Genomic DNA, 23,441 nt, shown 5'->3' with positions numbered 1-23,441 from the left:
AGGACTTGAGGGTTCCTTCTCCTGGGGCCAGCTGCAGGCTGTGCAGCCGGGGTGCAGGCAGGGGTGTCCAGGGCTGTGGTGCAGAGCAGGGTCCCTGCTGTGCCCTAGAGGCTGTGTGCCGGGGCAGGGCCTCTGCCACCTGCCAGGCTCAGCACTCAGTCTGCCCGGGGAACTGCACAGGGAGCTGTGGGGAGAAGCTGTGGGAGGAAGGAGCCCCCCTGGCATGGCAGGGCAGGGTCCTGCTGGTGCCCAGATGCTATTGCCTAGGGTAGGCTGGTCACAGCTCCACAGCACCCCCAGGACATCTCTGGGGTAGGTTCTTGACAGGGAAGACCAGGGCAGAGGCTACCTGTAGGGAAGGCACTCTCTGGAGTCTCTGCTTTCGCTTTCCTTGCCCTGACAGACAAGCATGGAGATTAACAGAGTTGTCAGGTTTGTAGAAGGAACTGAAGTTCCTAGACCATTACATTGAAAAAGATCTGTAGGTCTGTGAGTCACCTCATAACTCTGCAGTGTCCTCCTGCTGTCCAAAGGCTGTTGGTTGTTTCAGGCTGCTCACAGCACACCCAGGGCATTTCAGAGGGGAATCTTCAAGACAAAGGTCAGAGGAAGGGATTCTTCAAGGGAAGGTATCTGTGTTTTGAGTTTTATCCTCTTGCTTTGATGGGTGGCAGTAGGAGAGGGGAATTTCTTTCTCCATTCTGATGAAGGCACTGAGACCACAGATCCTGTTAGCTCCTGTTTGGTCATAGCTCCTCCTTAGCTACTGAACATACGGAGATGCCCCTGAAAAGTGCCCTGGGACAGGAGGTGTCTGCAGGGCAGAGCTGAGCACACAGCAGGTGGGACAGGGTCTGTGAGCAATGGCAGGGAGGAGATGTGGGGACAGGGAAGCAGCTGGCAGCAGGGACAGCTCCAGGCAGCAGAGACCTGGGCAGGGAGGGAGAGGGAGCTGCTGCCTGAAACACCAAGGAAGGGGGGATACAGGCACTCCCTGCCAGGCCTGCAGTGCAGGAACCTTCTCTGCAGCAACCCCCTGCTCTCCTCTGCCACCCAGCACAGCTTCTGCCCTCAGGGGCTTTAGGGCATGAGCCACCTCCTCCTCAGCTGGACCTCCAGAAGAGGGGAGGAAGCTGTGTCCTGAAGGTGACAAAATGATGAGGCTAAGGGTACCTGCCCTGCAGTGTCACTTCCATAGGTGGCATGCAAGCTTGGTAAGGTGAGGGCTTCACTGCGTGCCCATCTGCCTTTCTCTCTCTCAGCTGGTTGGAGCACAGTGGTATTCTTTCTTTCCACCTGTCTGTGGTTCTCCTACTCTCTTTGTCTGGGGTGCAGGTGGGTGTAAGCTTCTGTTCTGACATTGACTTCTGGGCCCTGCCCTAGGGTGTCTTCATGGGAACAAGGTGCCCTAGCTCCATTTTAAACTGCCAGGCACACTGTTATCCAGTTGGGAGGGTTAGAGAATGAGCTGAAGCAAAACTGATTAAGCTCAGGGAACAGTGAATTCTGTGAGAGGAGTGCGTTTTGCTCAGAGAAATCTGCCTAACTTGTCACTGTCTTTTCCTCCATGGATGGCCAAGCATGCCCAGAGGCAGCAAATGTCCAACAGGAGCTTCCCCACTGAGTTCCTCCTCCTGCCATTCGCAGACACACGCGAGCTGCAGCTCCTGCACTTCGGGCTCTTCCTGGGCATTTACCTGGCTGCCCTCCTGGGCAACGGCCTCATCCTCACAGCCGTAGCCTGCAGCCACCACCTCCACACCCCCATGTACTTCTTCCTCCTCAACCTTGCCCTCCTTGACCTGGGCTCCATCTCTACCACTGTCCCCAAAGCCATGGCCAATTCCCTGTGGGGCACCAGGACCATTTCCTATGCAGGTTGTGCTACTCAGGTTTTTATGTTTGTTGCCTTTATCACAGCAGAGTTTTATCTTCTCACCTTCATGGCCTATGACCGCTACATTGCCATCTGCAAACCCCTGCACTACGGGACAATAATGGCAAGCAGAACTTGTGTCACCATGGCAGCAGTTGCCTGGGGCGCTGGTGTTCTCAGTACTGTTCTGCACACTGCCAATACCTTTTCCCTCCCCCTCTGCCAAGGCAATGCCCTGGACCAGTTCTTCTGCGAAATTCCCCAGATCCTCAAGCTCTCCTGCTCAGATGCCTACCTCAGAGAAGTCCAGTTCATCATCTTTTGCTTTTGTTCAGGTACAGCATGTATTGTTTTCCTTGTGCTGTCCTATGTGCAGATCTTCAGGGCTGTGCTGAGGATTCCCTCGGAGCATGGACGGCACAAAGCCTTTTCCACATGCCTCCCTCACCTGGCCGTGGTCTCCCTGTTCAGCAGCACCATCATGTTTGCCTACCTGATGCCCTCCTCTATCTCTTCGTCATTTCTGAACCTTTTGCTGGAAGTTCTGTACTCAGTGGTACCTCCTATACTGAACCCCCTCATCTACAGCATGAGGAACAAGGAACTCAAGGATGCACTTAGGAAACTGATGGTATCAATGTTTTCCAGTATTCATAAAGTTCCCTGCCCTGTCTACAAATGAACCCCAGTGCATCCCATTCCAGCCTCGGGTTTTCTTTGTTTTTGCTATTAATATTTATATTTTCTTAGTGTCATTTTAACTGCTTGTGTTTCTTGCATCTACACATAAATATTTGGACTCCACCCTCTGCTACACATGAACGAACCTGCTCTGTCTCATATTTAGGCTGTATGAATGTGTTCCTAACAGTGAGAGAATGCAGATCTCTAATGAAATGGAATGGCCCCAGTGCAATTCCTGAAGCCTGCAATTTCCTTCCCAAACCAGTACCAAGAATAGGCCCAAAGAATTGCTCCCCAAAAGGGTCTGTTCCTGCTTTGGTTCAGAAGGGAATGGCTCATTGTTGCATTGTGACCTGTCAGAGACCAAGGGCTAGATTTAAGACTTACCCATGGGTGTCTGCTGACAGTGGAAGCAGAGAATTGTCACTGCATTACATAGCCAGGGCTGTTCCCACACGTGACCCGTAGATGATGTCCTTCAGGAGGGGAATCTGGAGCTGCCTGCAGAGCCCAGGGTACCTCCAGGGACAGCGGAGTCTGGCATGGGCATTGACTGCAGCCCCTTTGAAAGTGAGAGATCTCCCACTGTGGGCTCAGCCACAGGGGAAGAACTAAAGCCAGGTATTCACAGGGAACCTGCAACTCTGCAGTCTCAGAGAAGCACCTAGGAGGCAGAGGGAAGGGAAGCTGGGGAGTGATTTATTTCGCCCTTCGTGAAGTACCTCTGCCTGGTCCAACCCAGTGATCTGGACCTGGCTGAGTCTGTTTCCCACCCTGACCAGTACGGCCATGCAGATTCACCCCAGAGCACCACAGCCCATTTGCTCTGCACAGCAGCACCACCAGCTTGGGGGCCACTTCTGAGAAGCATGGGAATGGCCATTCCCTACTGCCCAAGGGGAGCTGATCTTTGAAATTTTTACCAGCTCCATCCTCCTGCTGGTGTCAGTGTCTATACTGGAGGAACAGACACCAAGACAGTGGATCAGCCTGGGTCATGGGCTGGAGACTGACTAACTTATCTACCTGTAAAGCTATCATTGCTCAGAGAAGATGATGGTAGTGGACATCTCCAGAGGTCCCTTCTGGCTCAGGGAAGAAGGGGATGGACTGCACAGTCAGAGTGCATGACAATCATATGTTTTGAGGCCTTGCTGGTGTTTCTACAGAATCACAGAATCACAGAATCATCTAGGTTGGAAGAGACCTCCAAGATCACCTAGGCCAACCTCTGACCTAATACTAACAAGTCCTCCACTAAACCATATCACTAAGTTCAACATCTAAACATCTCTTAAAGACCTCCAGGGATGGTGACTCAACCACTTCCCTGGGCAGCCCATTCCAATGCCTGACAACCCTTTCAGTAAAGAAGTTCTTCCTAATATCCAACCTAAACCTCCCCTGGCGCAACTTTAGCCCATTCCCCCTCGTCCTGTCACCAGGCACGTGGGAGAATAGACCAACCCCTACCTCGCTACAGCCGCCTTTAAGGTACCTGTAGAGAGCGATGAGATCGCCTCTGAGCCTCCTCTTCTCCAGGCTGAACAATCCCAGCTCCCTCAGCCGCTCCTCATAAGACTTGTTCTCCAGACCCCTCACCAGCCTCGTCGCCCTTCTCTGGACTCGCTCGAGCACCTCCATGTCCTTCTTGTAGCGAGGGGCCCAAAACTGAACACAGTACTCGAGGTGCGGCCTCACCAGAGCCGAGTACAGGGGGACAATCACTTCCCTAGTCCTGCTGGCCACGCTGTTTCTGATACAAGCCAGGATGCTGTTGGCCTTCTTGGCCACCTGAGCACACTGCTGGCTCATATTCAGCTGACTATCAACCAGTACTCCCAGGTCCTTCTCTGTCAGGCAGCTTTCCAACCACTCATCTCCCAGCCTGTAGCGCTGCTTGGGGTTGTTACGCCCCAGGCGCAGGACCCGGCACTTGGCCTTGTTGAACTTCATACAGTTGACCTCAGCCCAGCGGTCCAGCCTATCCAGATCCTCCTGCAGAGCCTTCCTACCCTCAAGCAGATCAACACATGCACCTAACTTGGTGTCATCTGCAAACTTACTGAGGGTGCACTCAATCCCCTCATCCTGATCATCGATAAAGATCTTAAAGAGGACTGGCCCTAGTACTGAGCCCTGGGGGACTCCACTAGTGACCGACCTCCAACTGGATTTGACTCCATTCACCACAACTCTTTGGGCCCGGCTATCCAGCCAGTTTTTAACCCAATGAAGCGTACACCAGTCCAAGCCACGAGCAGCCAGTTTCTCGAGGAGAATGTTGTGGGAAACGGTGTCAAAAGCCTTACTGAAGTCAAGGTAGACCACATCCACAGCCTTTCCCTCATCCACTAAGCGTGTCACTTTGTCATAGAAGGAGATCAGGTTCGTCAAGCAGGACCTGCCTTTCATAAACCCATGCTGACGGGGCCTGATCACCTGGTTGCCCTGCAAGTGCTGCGTGATGACACTCAAGATAATCTGCTCCATGAGCTTCCCTGGCACTGCGGTCAAACTAACAGGCCTATAGTTCTCCGCGTCTACCCTCCAGCCCTTCTTGTAGATGGGCATCACGTTTGCTAGCCGCCAGTCAACTGGGACCTCTCCTGATAGCCAGGACTGCCGATAAATGATGGAAAGCGGCTTGGCCAGCTCCTCCGCCAGTTCTCTCAGTACCCTTGGGTGGATCCCATCAACTTGCGTACATCCAAGTGCTGTAGCAGGTCGCCAAACATTTCCTCGTGGATAGTGAGGGCCACATCCTGCTCCCCATCCCCTTCCACCAGCTCAGGGTACTGGGTATCCAGAGAACAACTGGTTTTGCCGCTAAAGACTGAGACAAAGAAGGCATTGAGTACCTCAGCCTTTTCCTCATCTTTTGTAACAAAATTTCCCCCCGCATCCAGTAAAGGATGGAGATTCTCCTTAGTCCTCCTTTTTGTGTTGATATATTTGTAAAAACATTTTTTGTTATCTTTAATGGCAGTAGCCAGATTGAGCTCCAGATGAGCTTTGGCCTTTCTAATTTTGTCCCTGCACAGCCTCGCAACATCCTTATAGTCCTTGTGAGTGGCCCGCCCTCTTTTCCAAAGATTATAAACCCTCTTTTTTCTCCTTAGCTCGAGGTGCTCCTCGAGCTCCTCCCTGCTCCTCGAGGTTACCCTGTGAGTGGGGTAATTCTCAAAATGAGGCTCTGCCCTATGGGAACCTGGAGCACAACTGGTGCAGGGATACTACAGAAAAGTTCTCAGAAACATTTCCAGGCATTCTAGAGCGAACAAATTACAAATTAGTTGGAGTTGGAAAGAGTCTCTCCCCACCTTTCTTTTAAGCCCCCTTTAAGTATTGGAAGGCCTGATGAAAGTTTCCCTCAGAGTCCTCTTCTTCTAAACAAGCCCAGCTGTCTCAGCCTGTCTTCATGGGAGAGGTGTTCCAGCCCTTTGATCATTTCTGTGGCTCTCCTCCTGACCCACTCTATAAGTACAATGTCCTAAGTCTAATGTGTCTACTGCGTTGCAGCCACAAAGCTGGATTATCTACTCCAGGTGGATGGGGTCTCTTGAGAACAGAATAGAGGAGGGAGAATCGCTCTCTCAACCAGCTGGTTATGCTGCTTTTGATGCAGCCCAGGATATGGTTGGCTTTCTAGGATATAAGTGCACACTGATGGCTCATGTCAAGCTTTTCATCCACCAGTACCCTCAACTCCTCCACAGGGCTGCTCTCAATCCGCTCATTGCCCACTCAGTACTAATATTTGGGATTGCCCTGAGCCAGATGCAGGACCTTGCACTTTGCCTTGTTGAACTTCATGGGGTTTGCATGGGCCTACCTCTCAAGCCTGTCAAGGTCCCTCTAGGTGGCATCACTTCCCTCCAGTGAGTCGACAGCACCACACAGTTTGGTGTCAACAGACTTGCTGAGGATACACTCAATCCCATTGTCCATTTAACCAACAAAGATATTAAATAATACCAGTCCCAATACCCTGAGGAACACCTTTTATCAGTACTCTCCACTTGGAAATTGAGCCACTGACCACAACACTTTGAGTGTGACCATCCCTTCAATTTCTTATCCACCAAACAGTCTATCCATCAAATCCCTGTCTCTCCAATTTAAAGACAAAGATGTCATGTGAGACAATGTCAAATGTTTTGCACAAGTCCTATGTAGTAGCTGAAATCATCTCTAGCATTGTTTCATTCAGGCTGTTTCTCAGTGGATAGTACCCTCAAAGTGAAGTGACCTTGAGACACTCTCTGTCCCACAGGACTTGATGACACCCCTAGGGAATAGCTTATGGCACTTGGGCTCATTTCACCACACCAATACTATGTGTAGTCTCATGTGAACACAGCAAACAGGGTCTTTGGATGTAGTCATTTGGCGTTCCTCTGCAGAAGAAGAAACTACTTGTTTCAGCTGGGTGAGAGCCCAGTGCTGGGAACAGTGGTCGCAAGGGGCTGCTCTGTGACTATTGCTCTGTGGCAGCATCTCCAAGGGTGTCCAGAGAACAAAGGCAGAGAACAGACCCTCTCAATCTCATTAATATACATATATAAATTTGTATATGTATATGTATATAAATATGTTTAAATTTATATATATATATATAAAGTGCCTGTCACCATACTGATAGAATCATAGAATCATAGAATCGTAGAATGGGCTGGGTTGAAAAGGACCTTAAAGATCATTTAGTTTCAACACCCCTCCTCTGGGCAGGGTTGCCAACCACTAGAGCAGGCTGCCCAGAGCCACATCCAGCCTGGCCTTGAGTGCTTTCAGGGATGAGGCATCTACAACCTCTCTGGGCAACCTGTTCCAGTGCCTCACCACCCTCTGAATGAAAAAGTTTTTCCTAATATCTAACCTAAATCTCCCCTGTCTTATTTTAAAACCATTCCTCCTTGTCCTGTCACTACCAACACATATAAACAGGCGTTCCCCCTCCTGTTTATACGCTCCCTTCAAGTACTGGAAGGCTGCAATGAGGTCTCCCCAAAGCCTTCTCTTCTCCAAGGTAAACAAGCCCAGTTCCCTCAACCTTTCTTCATAGGAGAGGTGTTCCAGCCCTCTATTATCTTCATGGCCTTCCTCTGGACTCGTTCCATTCTTTGGAACCACTCTGATGGCAGCGTTCAGAACAGGAGTTGGTCTGTTAGTATCTCAGCACTTCTGTTTCAACCAATTAAAAGAAAAAAAAAAAAAAAAAGCCACAAGACAAGGTTGATGTCCTTCTTCTCCAGTGGTGCCCCAAGCTGCACACAGGACTCAAGGTGAGGGCCACACCAGCACACAGGACAGTGGGACAAGCCCTCTCCTTGAACAGCTAGCTCTACTGTGCTTGACATGGCCAGGATACATGTGGCTCCTTTGACTCACAGGGCACACGGTTGACTCAGTTTCAGCTTGTGCCAGATCAAAAGATCAACATGCTTTTGCATGGAGCTGCTCTCCATGGCCAGCAGCCCCCAGCGCCTTCCTCCTCCTCAGGACCACGCTGGGCCCAAAAGAGGTAGGTGGGGCTGCAGCAGGGCCATGGCACCCCTGTGTTGGCACCAGCCAGCAAGGCCCAGCCCCAATGGCCCTGGGCAGGGTGAAGGGGGCAGGCTGATGTGCCCCCTGCCAGCCTGCCAGACACGGCCCTGGGGATAGGGCTGGCTTGGGGCCAGCCGCAAGGACATCAGAGATCAAGTTTTTGAGGATCCCAGGGAAGGGGCAGGAGGGGGCCAAGGGAGGAGGACTGGAGCCTGGAGCAGCCTGCTGGGGGTTCTCTGCTACAGCTGCAGCTCCCAGCAGGGATCCCACCAGGACTGGAAGCCTACTTCAGTCTCTGGGGAATGAACACAAGCTCTTGGTGAGCTGAGAAGAGCCACAGCCACCACCAGGAAAGAGTATGCATTCCCCACAGGTTCTGGAGTGATCCAGAGGGTATTGGTGCAATGGGAACAGTGGAGAGCTGCCAAGAAGATGAGTCTGATGCCATCTTGGTCACTGGGTTCCAGGGGGCAGTCTGCAAAGGGGCTGGCCTGGTTTTTCTCACGCTGTCTTTTTCAAGCACCTATGGCTCAACTGGGTCCACAGCATGAGGCTTCAAGAAAGTCTGATGCTCTGAGGTCCCTGGAGTGGAGAGTTGTACTGAAACAGAGCAGCCTTCCACGTGCAAAAGTCACAAGCTGCCCCCTCCTGTGGGAGCACAGGCCATCACCATTGCTGGGGAAGCTGGCTCTGCAAAGGACCGAGGCAGGAAAGGCTGTTTCCTGATGTCTCGGGTCCAGCCGCTAACCCATTGGAAGTGGACACGCTGAGCAGGAGAGGATCACAAAACCTTCTGAAGGCAAGTCTTTGGGTGACATCCTCTGCTCAGACAAACCCCCAGAGGATGGAGAAAGACTGGAAAAGGAGCGCCCCAGGCTTGTGCCCAACAGGGTGTCTAGCTCCTAGGCGGGTGTCACGGAATTCAATTTTACACAACTTGAATGCAGCAGATATTTAGGACTTATTTTATACCTTTAGAGTAAATAACAAGGTTAGACTGTAGGATTTTTAACTGCACTGAATCAGCATTTAATCGTCAGCCAATGTAACAGAATGATTTCAATAGAATTTGCTACAATAGAAATAGTGACTTAGTCAAAGGTTTGAGAATGGCAAGGTTCACCAAAGATTCACAACCCACTTTGATTCTGAATATTCATTTGGTTAAAAAAAAAAAAAAGAAAGAAAGAAACATACTGGGACAGTTTTTGAAAGACAGTTTCAAAGTGTCAAAGCAGAGGAAGTACATAAATGCTGAGAGCCTAGGTACAAAGAGAGGGGGAGAAATAAGTAAAGCTGTGTTATCTGGATTCACAACTTCTCTGTTAGTAAAGAGAAAGTCCCACAGCCTATGGGATGTAGTTGTTAAATGGCCACATGGGAAGCTGTGGTTTTTTGGACCTCCTGGCTTGAGCTTGCTGCATTCACATTCCCAGCAAGGCGAAAAGTTCCAGTTCAAGCATCAAACTGTTGCCCATGCTGCCTGGAGAGCCAGGACAGTTGAGTCACACAATAGCCAGTGTCTGAGGGAAGCTGGAGGTAGAGTGAATTGAAATGGTTTGGACTTGAGTGGAGGCTCCAACCCTGAGCTGGCAGGACAGCACTGGCTGCAGTGTGACACAAGTTCCCTGACATGCCTGTGAGTCCAGAACTGGTTGGCAGAGTTTCTCACACAGCTCACTGAGGAGGGAAGGGTACTGGGGAGAGGGGAGCATGCTTCAACTTCCCAAATCCCAGGACAGTGCCCAAAGCTTCCTTCTCTTGCCCTCAGGCATCCCATTTCTTTAAATGTAAACCTGGTGAGGCTTCTGTCAAGAATCCTTCAATCCTCCTCCAGGTGTCCTTCTGATTTCCCTAGGAGTTTCAGTACCTACAGAATAAAAGCATGAATCTGCCTACATTTAAACATCTGCAATGAAGCAGACTATCCCTGTGGTATCCACTCTGAGCAATGTCAATTAAAGGAGTGGTTGCAATGTGAGACATGAAGCCCCATCTCCAAGTACATATCTACCAGGTTCAGATGAAGGGTGCTCTTGCAGAGGTCGCCCTTCATCTCTTCAGGTGGCACCGGACTCTGCTGATTTCCCTCTGCAGCGACTGGCAGGGGATGGATCCCCTTCTCAGGAGAGACTCCTTGCTCTAAAGCCACAGGCCTGGGGTAAGGTCATCGGGTTCTTACTGGCACTTGTCTCAGCATCTGTTGTGATTTATTGTCTGCTTTCCTGTCACTACCTTCTCTGTGATCAGATAAACCCACCAAAATGTCACAAAAACTTGTCAGAAAGGCCATGGTGTAGAAAAGAAATCTCACCAGGAGCTCTGGCAGGAACCAGGAAGATTGTAATGAGCACCAGGAAGAGATGGGAAGCTAAAAGCCTCTTGTGCAGAGTGGCCCTGAGACTGTGATTGCAGTGTGTAGGGCTGGGAGAGAGGGTCAGGGGACAGCAGTGAGAAACGAGGTGATGAGTGACGGTCTGGGAAGTCCTTACAAGCATGTGTGAGCTCTAGCATGGAAAGCAGTTGGCGTCTGTGGGTGGAGGGTAATGTTTGTCCTGGGAATGTAGCAGGAAGGAAGGCCCCTGCAGCGCAAGTCAGGAATGACAGAGATGTTTCCATCTTGTGTGTGTGCCTCAGCCTAGGAGATGAGGAATGCCCACTGCTGTGGCTGGCTGTGCTCAGCCATTCCCCATGAGCCGACCTTGCTCTCTTCCCCTCCATTAGCACCCCACACTTGGATGGACCCCAGGAAATGTCCATGAGCCTGAAGGATGCATGAACTTCCTGCAGTCCTGGCCTGTTACTGCAGGGGAAGAGGGCAGGGTTTGTGAGCCTCAGGAGACTGCAGGGAGAGCAAAGTGATTGTGTAGCAGTGAGTGTGTTAAAAGCAGGAAGAAGAGCTGAGATACCAGGGAGAGCAGGGGTTCATGTTGAAGTGAAATAGGTGGAGGTGTGATGTTGAGGCAGCAGCAGAAGGAGGATTTGCATTTCAGTGCTGAGATGTGCAGTGACCCCAAGGACAGGCACCTTGTCTGGTCATTCTTCTCATTCTTCAGTCATGGTTCTCAGTGTGGTCCACCAACGGCCTCAGAAACTTGGAGGTTTGCTCCTGCCTTTTACTTCTTCAGAGGCTTGTTTGGTTTTTCCGTAGCTGCAGTTCAGGAACTTGGCACCAGAGGGCTTCTTCAACGTGCAAAACTCCCTAAAACGTGCCAAGTCTCCATGCATGATTTTCCTTTAACACAGAATCATAGAATATCCAAGTTGGAAGGGACCCCCAAGGATTATCGAGTCCAAGTCCTTAGTCCCCAAAGAACCACCCAAAAAAAAAAACAGACCATGTATCTAAGAGCATTGTCCAAACACTTCTTGAACTCTGGAAGGCTCCATGACCACTTCCCTGGGAAGCCTTTTCCAGTGCTGACCACCCTCTCAGTGAAGAACCTTTTCCTGATATCCAGCCTGAACCACCCCGTCACAGCCTCTAGCCATTCCCTCAGGTCCTATCACTGGTCACCAGAGAATAGAGATCTGTGCCTGCCTCTCCACTCCTTCTCATGAGGAAGCTGTATACTGCGATGAGGTCTCCCCTCAGTAACCTCTGTGAAGTAAATTAACTCTGTCCCAACCAAAACCCAGACAACAACAATCAAAAACAAAGGCAGGCCTAGTTCAATAAAAGAACACAAGACATTCCTCTGCAGAAGATGAAGGTCACACTACCTTCTCTCAAGTCCACTTTCCAAATTAGAAAACATTTGATGAATGGAAAAGATCTTTTTATTTCAAGCACAGATCCCAAGACCCCTAAAACACCCCCTGCCCTGGACTCTCTATGTGGATATTCACTCTTGGCATGCAGTAAGTCACGTGCTGAAGGCATGAGCTGCCTTGATTCAGGGAAGGAAAGAGAGAAACTGAATCAGATGCCTGATTTTGAATAGCCAAGTCTGCGCTAATCCCAGCATACATGGGTTACAGGAAAGTATTCAGGAAGATTGAAGCACCTAGATCCACTCATTTTTCATTTTCTGCATGGTACATAATATGTGACTCCAATGCCAGCAAGGATGAGTGTGATCTCCTCTAACAGACCACACCTTTCATTCAGTTGTCCAGACTTCTCTTTCTAGTCAAAGGAGAGAAATCAGTTGTCTCAACTGAGATGTCTTGGCATACCCTGCTTCTGCACCATCTCCTGCTCCAGCAGAAAGGTGCCTGTACATGCCAGGTCACATTCCCCAGCCCCACTGGAGGGCTTCAGCTGCCCAGGAGAGCAGTGTCTCTCTGGAAGGGTAACTGAATAAAGCCCTGACTGAAGATGTTGAGCAAAGGTTGAAATATATGCCAAAAAGATGACTGTTTAATAGCAACATATCTTGGAAGCAGTGGCTACCTCTGTGTGGGCAACTGAATCAAGCCATATATGAAGATGCTAGGCAAAAGTTGAAATGAATGGGAAAAAAAGAAAAAAGAAAAAAAAAAAAAAAAGTGTTGTGATAGGTGTGTAAGAAGTCTTCATTTTCAGAATTTTTAAGGTCTACAAATTTTCCTGATTTTTTTTTTCATAGTTCATGGACACGTGCCAGCAAGATGTACCAACACTTTCCTTCTGTGCAAAAATAATTTTTTACAGACATTATGCATCCCGACGTCCTGAGGGAATTGGCTTATGTAGTTGCCAAGCCACTCTCCATCATATTTGAAAACTCATGGCAGTCAAGCAAAGTCCCCAGTGACTTGATGTGTTGGTTTTACTCAGGTGGGCAGCCAAGTTCTACCACAACCACTCTCTCACTCCTCCTCCTGAAAGGGAAAGGGAATGAAGAACATAGGCTGAAAAAAAAATGCCACGTGGAACCACAGAGAGAGAAAATAAATCACTCTCTACTGCCCATCAACAAGTGATGCACCTCAATATGCATAACCTCCCCATGGGAGGAAAGACATTTTCATAATAAGAGCCCACCCCTCCCCTCTCCATCCTCTTTTCCACCTTTTATTTCTGAGTGTGACGTCGTATGGTATGGAATATCCCTTTGGTCGGTTTAGGTCAGCTGCCCTGGTGATGTCCCCTCCCCACCTCTTACCCACTCCCAGCCAGCTGGCTTTTGCGGGGGTTGGAGGGAATCCTGGTGCTGTGCCAGCACTGCTCAGCAGTAGACACAACACTGGTGCGATACCATTGCTGTTCTAGCTACAAGTGCAGAGCACAGCATAGTATGGGCTCCTGCAGGGAATGTTAACTCCATCCCAGCCAGACCCAGTACACTGGAAAAAGGGAAACATCACTCCTATTTTTAAAAAGGGTAGAAAGGAAGACCCGGGGAACTACAGACCAGTGAGCTTCACCTCTGTGTCTGGCAAGATCATGAAATAAATCCTCCTGGAGGCAATGTTAAGGCATATGCAGGACAAGGAGGTGGTCCAGGACAGCCAGCATGGCTTCACCAAGGGCAAATCGTGCCTGACCAGTCTGGTGGCCTTCTGCAATGGAGTAACTGCATCAGTTGACAAAGGAAGACCGACCAATGTTATCCACTTGGACTTCTGTATGGCCTTTGACACAGCCCCACATAACATCCTAATCTCGTAATTGGAAAGATATGGATTTGAAGGGTGGACCATCTGGTGGATAAGGAATTGGCTCGATGGCCACACCCAGAGAGTGGTGGTCAATAGTTCTATGTCCAGGTAGAGACCAGTGATGAGCAGTGTCCCTCAGGGGTCTATCTCGGGACCAGTGCTTTTCAGTGTCTTCTTCAATGACATAGATGATGGGATTGAGTGCACCCTCAGCAAGTTTGCAGATGACACCAAGCTGAGTGGTGCAGTTGATAAAGCAGAAGGAAGAGATGTCATTCAAAGGGACCTGGACAGTCTTGAGAAATGGGCCCATGTAAACCGCAAGAGGTTCAACAAGCCCAGGTGCAAGATACTACACCTGGGTCAGGGCAATCCCAGACAGGAGTACAGACTGGGAGAACTCATTGAGAGCAGCCCTGCAAAGAAGGACTTGGGGGTTCTGGTAGACGAAAAGCTCGACGTGAGTCACCAGCCCAGAAGGCCAAGTGAATCCTGGGCTGCATCAAAAGAGGTGTGACCAGCAGATCAAGGGAGGTGATTGTCCCCCTCTACTCTGACCTTGTGAGGCCCCACCCGGAGTACTGCATCCAGGTTTGGGGCCCCCAGAAAAAGAAAGATGTGGACCTGTTAGAATGAGTCCAGAGGAGGGCTACAAAGATGATCAGAAGGCTAGAGCACCTCTCCTGTGAAGAATGAAATGAAATGAAATGAAATGAAATGACTAGGATGAATAGAATAGAATAGAATAGAATAGAATAGAATAGAATAGAATAGAATAGAATAGAATAGTTCAGTTGGAAGGGACCTTCGAAGGTCATCCAGTTCAACTGCCTGACCTCTTTTGGGCTAACCAAAAGTTAGAGACTATGTATGAGGGCGTTGTCCAAATGCTTCTTGGACACTGACAGGCCTGGGGCATCAACCAGGTCAGTAGGAAGCCTGTTCCAGTGTTTGAATTTTTCCTAATTTCCAGTCTGAAACTCCTCTGGTGCAGCTTTGTGCCATAGCAGCTGGCTGAAGTCACGCAATCACCAGCGCTTGTTGTCACTGGGGGACTTTAACTTCCCGCACATATGCTGGAAATACAATACAGCCCTGAGGAAGCAGTCTAGGAGGTTCTTGGAGTGCCATCCCCGGAGGTGTTCAAGGCCATGTCTGCAAGTGAACATCTCCCTCCCGGCCTCCATCTCCATTCAATGTGCCTGGAGCTGAGACAAGCAGCTTACATGCAGATGTCTGGTTTATGCCCACCTGAACCAAGGCAAGAGGAATCGCAACTCCTGTGGGCTTGTGTGAGGCATGGAAGAGAGCTGAGCCCCCTTCTGGACTGCAAACAAAGAAGGAGATGCCTTGGTTGATTCAGCTGAAACCCTTCCGTCAGCAGGGCAAGGCAAGATCCCTTCCTGTCTTTGCATGGGTGTCCCTGCCTAAAACCGTGACACACAAAGCTGATTCTTGGACCTCATACTTTTTCTGATATGAGGAATGACAGTGCTGGAAAAGAGTTTCCTTCCCTGGTGGAGGGAAGGAACATCAGCGAACGCTTTAGTTTCAAAGTCAGTTCCCCTGGAGGCCCAGTGACGTCTCAAGGGAGACTGAGGGAGCAGAGACAGCAAGGACTTGGGCTGGAGCTGTGCTGCTGAGCTGGGCCGGGCTCCTGGGCCCAATGGGAGCTTCTGGCAAGTGCTGCAGAGAGACAGCTCTGCCTGGGAGCAGCTCCTCTGCACAGCACAGCAGGGTTGGGGGCACTGCCTGCAGGGGACAAGAGAGGCTGAGAGAACGGAGGGAGATGTTAAAGGCAGTGTGGAGTGGGGGGATGTTGAGAGCTCACTGCAGGAGAAATCTTCCCAGCTCTAACATGGTAAGTGTCTGTGTGAGGGAAAGGCAGATGCAGTATCCTAGAGGGTTCTTCTACAGCTGCCATATCCCATGGCAGATAGGACATGTCACAGTGTCTGTCCTGACTTCTCTAGTGCAGAGGACAGGGATGGTTCCCTGGATCAATGATTACCTGCCAAAGCTGTCAGAGGGACAGGACTTGAGGGTTCCTTCTCACAGGGCCGGCTGCAGGGTGTGCAGCCGGGGTGCAGGCAGGGGTGCCCAGGGCTGTGGTGCAGAGCAGGGTCCCTGCTGTGCCCTAGGGGCTGTGTGCCAGGGCAGGGCCTCTGCCGCCTGCCAGGCTCAGCACTCAGCCTGCCTGGGGAGCTTCCCAGGGAGCTGTGGAGAGAAGCTGCGGGTGGAAGGAGCCCCCCCAGCAGGGCAGGGCAGGATCCTGCTGCTGCCCAGAGGCTGTTGCCTGGGGTAGGCTGCTCACAGCTCCATGGCACAGCCCAAACATCTCTGGAGGGGACTGTTCATGAATATGATCAAGGCAGATATGTCCTGCTCAAGTCTGTGCCTTTCTTGAGCTCTTTTCAGCGTTTTGCTTGTTCATGCTGATAGGAACGCAAATAGAGATGTCAGGTTTAGAGGAAGGGCTCAGATTCCTAAAGCATCACCCTGAGGTTTGTGAGGAACCTCAGCAACCAACAGCCTGCAGTCAAGACAAACATCACCTTCCCAGTTTCATCAGGGACTGTGTGAGCTGCATACAAACGTAGTGTCCTGTTCTTGGCTAGGGTAGTGTTAGTTTCCTTCCTAGTAGCTGTTATGGTGCTATGCTTTGTATTTAGGATGAGAAGAATGTTGATAACACACTGTGCTGAGCAGTGCTTACACAAAGCTGGCTGGGCATCAGTTGGTGGTGTGCAATTCCATTGTGTATCACTTGTTCTGCATGTCCTTTTCCCTTTTTTTTTTCTTTTTTTTTTTTTTTCGTTTTTATTCCCCTCTTACACTGCCCTGATCTTGACCCACAAGTTTTAGGATTTTTTTTTTTGATTCTGTCCCCCATCCCACTGTGGGGAAGTGAGCGAATGGCTGCATGATGCTGAGCTGCCTGCAGGGCTAAACCACAACAGGTGGCGATGCCCCTGGGCTGTTCCCTGACCCTGGAGCTGCCTGCAGGGCAGAGCTGCGCACAGAGCACAGGGCATGGGGTCTGTGAGCCATGGCAGGGCACAGACATGGGGACAGAGAAGCAGCTCCCAGCAGGGAGAGCTCCAGGCAGCAGAGAAGGGCGGGCACTAAGACGAAATATTTAACCAAAATCCTGTGTCAGGGCAATACAGGCACCTCTTGATATGTCGTGCAGTGCAGATCCCTTCCCCTGAGCAACGCCCCTGTGGTGTCCCAGGCTTCCTTTACACTGTGGGACTCTAGCAATGCATTGGTGGGGGTGGGAAAAGACCTTACTCTCCCTTCATCAGATATATCCTCATTAGGACACCTGACTAAGTCCTTGAGATGTCCTTCCAAGCTGTGAGCTGCCCTCCAGACTGCAATCCCTCCCATAGCAGCTCTGTTTTACCTGATGGAGAAGTGCCGAAATGCTATGGGCAGGAAAAGGCTGTTGGGGTGGTAAAAGGAACTCCTTGGCTAGCAGTGGGGTGCTGACAACTTTCTCAGGTACCTGGAGGCAGGGTGAGGCACTCAGTGATCTGCAGTGGATGCCTGTGCTCTCAGAGGTGTTTGGTTTCTTCTCAGGGATACACAGGACTGTAATACCCCTCCGCAGCAGGAAGGAGCAAGCACGGGGCAGCTGGGGCAAACGCCAGTGGACAAACCAGCTTGCCTCACCCTGCACAAAACCACTGCAAATCTTTTACCTGTCAGGACTCACAGATGTTGTGCCTCAGTGCCCCACAGATGCTCATGATCTCTGCCTTCAAAGAAAACTCCCCAGAGGAGGTGATGGTGGTGGGGGAAATTGGGGCTCGAAGGGCTGTCCAAAATACAAACAAACAAATGTCTGAAACTTATTTCTGCAACCATCTTAGAATTTGGGGTGCAGATACTGACAAGCCCTTCTGTGTTCAGAGGGATTCCACTTGGGAGATTCTGAATATCAGATCTGGCCCGTGCATCCCACTGCTTCCAGATACCACAGAATTACACAACCAACACCTTGGGAGTCTACAGGCAGTGGCCCAGCTCTTCATGACACTCTCAGTCAGCCAAAAGTAGAGTTCCAGCAGGGAACTGCACAGCGGTCTTGCAAAAAAGGACAAAGGATGAGTGTCTCGGGGAAGACAGTCTATGAGAAATGGCTTTGTTATTTGCAGGGAAGTCTGTCCTAACTCTACCCTTTCTTTTCCTTTTTGGACAGTTGTCTGGGTCCACATGGAGAAAATGTCCAACAGCAGCTCCATCACTGAGTTCCTCCTCCTGGCATTTGCAGATATGCAGGATCTGCAGCTCTTGCACTTCGGGCTCTTCCTGGTCATCTACCTGACTGCCCTCCTGGGCAATGGCCTCATCATTACAGCCGTAGCCTGCGACCACCGCCTCCACACCCCCATGTACTTCTTCCTCCTCAACCTCTCCCTCTTTGACTTGGGCTCCATCTCCACCACTCTCCCCAAAGCCATGGCCAATACTTTGTGGGACACCAGGACTATCTCCTACTCAGGTTGTGCTGCCCAGGTCTTTCTGCTTGTTTTTTTGATTTCAGGGGAGTATTTTCTTCTCACTGTCATGGCCTATGACCGCTATGTTGCCATCTGCAAACCCCTATATTACGGTACCCTCATAGGTGGCAGGACTTGTGTCAAAATGGCAGCAGCTGCCTGGGGCAGTGGCTTTCTCAATGCCATGCTGCACACTGCCAATACATTTTCCCTTCCCCTCTGCCACGGCAATGCCCTGAACCAGTTCTTCTGTGAAATTCCCCAGATTCTCAAGCTCTCCTGCTCAGATGCCTACCTCAGTGAAGTAGTGCTTATTGTGGTTTCTGCATGTTTACTCTTTGCATGTTTTGTTTTCCTTGTGCTGTCCTATGTGCAGATCTTCAGGGCTGTGCTGAGGATCCCCTTGGAGCATGGACGGCACAAAGCCTTTTCCACATGCCTCCCTCACCTGGCTGTGGTCTCCCTGTTTCTCAGCACTGTCATGTTTTCTTATCTTAAGCCTCCCTCCATCTCCTTCCCATCCTTGGATCTGGTGATAACAGTTCTGTACTCAGTGGTGTCTCCAGCAGTGAACCCCCTCATCTACAGCATGAGGAACCAGGAGCTCAAAGGGGCGCTGAAGAAACTGATCCTACTGGTGGTGATTAAGAAGAAATAAAGTGCCTGTCTCTCTCCACAAGTGATCTCTGATTGATCTCAGACAAATGTTGTGCTTTGGGGCATTCTGTCATTGATAATCATGGTTGTACACAAGTGCTTGCATTCATTCTATTTCTGCAGGTAATAGACTTGTCCCTGCAGTCAGACTGACTCAGAGGCCCTCTGTAAACGTGCCTATCATCACATGACAGGTAGCCTCCTATGTTTCTTCTCTTCATTAAGAAAGGATTTCTTCAGTGCAGAGGCCTGTGGTCAACACGAAGTATTTTCCCTACGCCCCCCCTCACTTGTCTGTAGACTGCCTGTTTGTCAGCACCTCATTTTTGCCTCTCTGAAGGCCCTCTCCGTCTGCTTCCCATCATCAGATCAGGTGCTGGCACTTCTGTAGTTGGTAAGCCATGAGTGCCAGGAGGCACTGAGAAACTGACCACAAGGAATCTTGTACTGTCAACAAGAACCTGCTCCCCCTTCTCTGCACAGTTCCCAGAGTTTCTCTTTTCCTGTAGATAATGGTACCAACAGGTTATTCCTTAGGTTTACACCACTTTTCTTGAGGCTTCAACTAAACATGTGTGAACCTTTCACAAATGCTTTGAATGTTGTACAAGATCTGGCCTCCCTGCTAGCATCTCTGGAACAAAAGGGGTATCCTGAGTGCATTGCCCATGTTTCCTGAGGCATTGGAGAAATCAGGCAAGGGAGACAGGAGACCAGCATCGCTGAGTCAGGACCTCTTAATCAAACTAAAGCACAGAAATGAAAATCAAAGACAGCGGAGGCAAGGACATACAAAGTGGGAAAATTACAAGGATATGGCCTGGAAGTTTAGGGATAGGATCAGGAAAACCAAGGCACAACTAGAGAGAAACTTGGCTAGGGATGCAAAGAATAATAAGAAGGGTTTCCACAGATACATAAGAGAGCAAAGAAACTCTAACCCTCCCATGAAGAGTGACACCAGCAGCGTGTCAGCCCCGTGTCCCCGCACACCCTCCCATCCTCTGCTCTGTAGGATGTCCTGTCTCACTGCCACCAGCTCCCTTCTACTTTCAGACATCCCTGTCCTGCCTGGAGGTGACCCAGCAGATGGCTATGACAATGCCAGGGAGGTTTCTGACCCTGGGGAGGATCCTGTCTCTGGACAGGGTGACTGGAAAGTTCCTGGGGCACCAGAGGAGGGAGATGGGCCCAGGGATGCAGCCGCAGGTGAGAGGCCAATGCATCACTGCCACTTTCTAGGTGCCAACTTGTGGTTAAAAAAATGTATAAAAATAAGGCATGATGTCTTTCAAACATTACCAGGTTTTGAGGTAAAGTCACCACCACAATCAGCTGGGCAGCTGAGCTCCACCACAACTGCTCTCTCACTCCTCTTTCTCAAAAGAATATGGGGAGAAAATATGATGAAAAAAGGTTTCTGGGTTGAGATAAGGACAGGGACATCACTCAATAATTATTGTCACGGGCAAAACAGACTCAGTAAAAAAAAAAAAAATCTTCCCCCCAGCCACCCTCTTCTACGTCCTCCCCCTGAGAAGCACGGAGGAACTGGGAATGGGGGCTGCGGTCAGTCCATAACACTTCATCTCTGCCACTCCTTCATGGTCACTCTCTTCCCCTGCTCCAACGTGGGGTCCCTCCCACTGGATGCCATCCTTCCCAAACTGATCCTGCCTGGGCTTCCTATAGGCAGTTTTTGTCCCTTTCTTAAATCTGCTCTCACAGAGGTGCACACAACTTTGCTTATTGGCTTTGCTCTGAGCAGCTGTGGGCCTCTTTGCAGCCAGCTGAAACTGGCCCTTATCTAACATGGGGCAGCCTCTGGATTTTTCTCACAGAGGCCCTCCCTGCAGCCCCCTGCTACAAAAACTTTGCCTAAATGTGATGAATAGTGGCTTTGTAACTTCATCTGCCAGTTCCCACAGGACTCTGGGATGCATCTTACCCAATCCCATGGATGTGTGCACCTTCAGATTCCTTAGATGGTCTTCTACCACAATAGGTGGTTCTTCATTCTCCCAGTCCCTGCCTTTGCATTCTGGGACTTGGGCAGTGTGGCTAGAGCTCTTACCAGTGAAGACTGAGACAAAGAAGTCATTGAGTAGCTCAGCCTTCTCTATATGCTGTGTAACCCGCTCTCCCATTTCCTTCCAGAGAGGGTCCATGTTTTCCCTAGTCTTCCCTTTATCACTGACATACTTATAGAAGCCCTTCTTGTTGCCCTTGACCTTCCTGTCCAGATTCCGTTCTATCAAGGCCTTAACACTCTTAACTAGATCCCTGGCTGCTTGGACAATTGCTTCTTCACTGAGAGGGTGGTTGGGCACTGGAACAGGCTCCCCAGGGAAGTGGTCAAGGCACCAAGCATGACAGGGCCAAGAAGCGTTCAGACAATGCTCTCAGATACACGGTCTAATTTTTTAGGTTGGTCCTTTGGAGACACAGAAGTTGTACTTGATGACCCTTGGTCCCTTCCAACTCTGGATATTCTATGATTCTGTGATTCTATGACAATATCTCTGTATTCCTCCCAGGTAAGCTGTCCTTGCTTCCACCCTCTGTAGGCTTCCTTTCTGTGTTTGAGTTTGGCCAGCATCTCCTTGATCATCCACGTAGGCCTCCTGGCCTTTTTGTCTGTCTTCCTCTTTGCTTGGATGCATCACTCCTAGGCTTGGAGAAAGTGATCCTTGAAGATTAAACAGCTTTCCTGGGCCCCTCTCCTTTCCTCTCTAGGGCTTTGTCCCATGGTACTCTACCAAGCTGATCTGTAAAAAGGCCAGAGTCTGCTCTCCTGATGTCCAGGGTTTTGAGCTTACTGTGTGCCCTCCTCCTTGCCTGAAGAATCTTGAACACCACCAGTTCATGGTCACTGCAGTCCAGGCTGCCCTTGAGCCTTCCCCACCAGCCTCTCTTTGCTGCTGAGAATGAGGCCCAGCATAGCACTGAGCAGTTCATAGTGAAAGAACTCCATCCAAATGAACTCCAAATGAACTGGGTCCAGCCAGACGCAGTATACTGGGTAAAAGCTTTGTAGTGGGAAAGGAGGGCTGAGCTGGAAAGCCTGATCCTCCAGGGATAATGGGTCTGGAGCAAGGCAGTGGGTGTCCCTGTCTCAGCCCAAGAAGATGTATGTCAAGGAGAGAAGAAGATTTGAGATGCAGCCAGAGGAGCACAGCTGGAGATGGGATGTAGAAAGCCTCAGATTTGAGGCAGAGGAGTTTGTCCTGTTGGAAGCTGAAGGGAGCAGAGAAATCCATGTGTCCTTCCAGATAAGCTTTCTCTCTCCAGCATGGGAGGTGCACAGGAACCTCCTCCGGTAGCCAAGGGCAATAAGTGTCCATGACTCTTCCCAGCATTGTTGAACTTCCACTGCAGGAGAAGCATTTCTCTGCCTCTGCCCTAACTGGAAAGGCAGGAGAGGGCGGCCTGGTGGACACGGTTGTTTGTGCTGCTGCTGCTGCTGCTAAGGACAAGAGATATGCATCCCAATCTATCTTGGGAGCCTCACACTGAAATGTAAGTGCAGGGTGCCCATGCCCAAGCCTGATATTTGAACTCTTCATCCTGGTGGTTATAATTCAATGAAAAGAACACTTTTGTCAGCACCCTGCAAGGCAGCACATGGCAGAACTCACAGTCCATGTCTTTTCTAACTCCTGCGGCTACCGCCAATGGGGGACAGTCACTTTGAAGGCCTATGTCAGGCTTTTCTGATCCATGCAGAGGTTTCAGATAACCAAAAGTTTCAGAAATGGACCCAGAAATGTACAGCATGTCCAATGTCCAGGATATCTCATCTGTTTTTATTCACAGACTCCCACCTGCATGTTATCTCTCCTCCAGCTGGACCCCACCCTTCCCTCCTAATTCTGTTGCCAAGGACCCCCTAGTGGGCAGCATCAGCTCAGTACTTTGGAAAAGCCTTTCCTCTTCCTGCCTCCCACCTGGCTGTCTCCTATGGAGGAAATCTCAGCTGATGAGCTGAGAAAGAGGCCTCAGAAAACTTTTATATCTCCAGAAACCTCCAGAGAAATATCTTCATTAGTCAAAGTTCTGCATAGTCTGTGTTCGCTGGAAATTGAGAAGCATACAGTCATAAAACTGTGAATGCCATTGGGCTAAAGCAGCCCTGTGTTTCAATTCTCCTCTCCTCTGTGTTGAGGAAGGATGCTGCCAGCTGGCACTGAGCAAACCAGTATAAGGAAGCCCCTGAGACATGGGGTACAGAGAGGGGGAAAAAGCTTTATTTAATCACCCCTGGAATTTTGATTGAAGGTACTAGCTTTGGTTAGGTTACTCATTCAAGGTGCCAATTTATTCTTTGAATGTGAGAATATTGTTTGATATGTAACACCAAAGGTATATGATAGCCTTCAATATATTAGAAATATATAGAAATATGTCATATGTATTCTTTATAGGCCCTGACATTATAGCAAGCAATATATATATATATGACTCCAAGCATTTATGTATTTATACGCGTAAAGGATTTCCTTCATTATATTCTATTCTTTGATATTCCTCATCAGACAAAGGAAAAGTTGCTGATGTCATGTACCTGGACTTCTGTAAGGGCT

The 23,441-nt window shown here is 49.9% G+C and overlaps 2 protein-coding genes across 2 annotated transcripts; both read left to right on the top strand.

The window, feature by feature from the left end:
- Positions 1-1,494: 1,494 nt before the first annotated feature.
- LOC121062530 (olfactory receptor 14A16-like) lies at positions 1,495-2,558 on the top strand. Its single transcript, XM_040542578.1, has one exon. The coding sequence runs from the start codon at positions 1,572-1,574 to the stop codon at positions 2,556-2,558; it is 987 nt and encodes a 328-aa protein (XP_040398512.1). The 5' UTR covers positions 1,495-1,571.
- A 15,365-nt stretch (positions 2,559-17,923) lies between these two features.
- Positions 17,924-18,859, top strand: LOC121062528 (olfactory receptor 14C36-like). Its single transcript, XM_040542577.1, has one exon. The coding sequence runs from the start codon at positions 17,924-17,926 to the stop codon at positions 18,857-18,859; it is 936 nt and encodes a 311-aa protein (XP_040398511.1).
- Positions 18,860-23,441: the final 4,582 nt, after the last annotated feature.

This window comes from Cygnus olor, chromosome 31 (genome assembly GCF_009769625.2).
Source record: "Cygnus olor isolate bCygOlo1 chromosome 31, bCygOlo1.pri.v2, whole genome shotgun sequence".
Classification (NCBI taxonomy): Eukaryota; Metazoa; Chordata; class Aves; order Anseriformes; family Anatidae; genus Cygnus; species Cygnus olor.
This window is presented reverse-complemented; position numbering and strand designations above follow the sequence as displayed.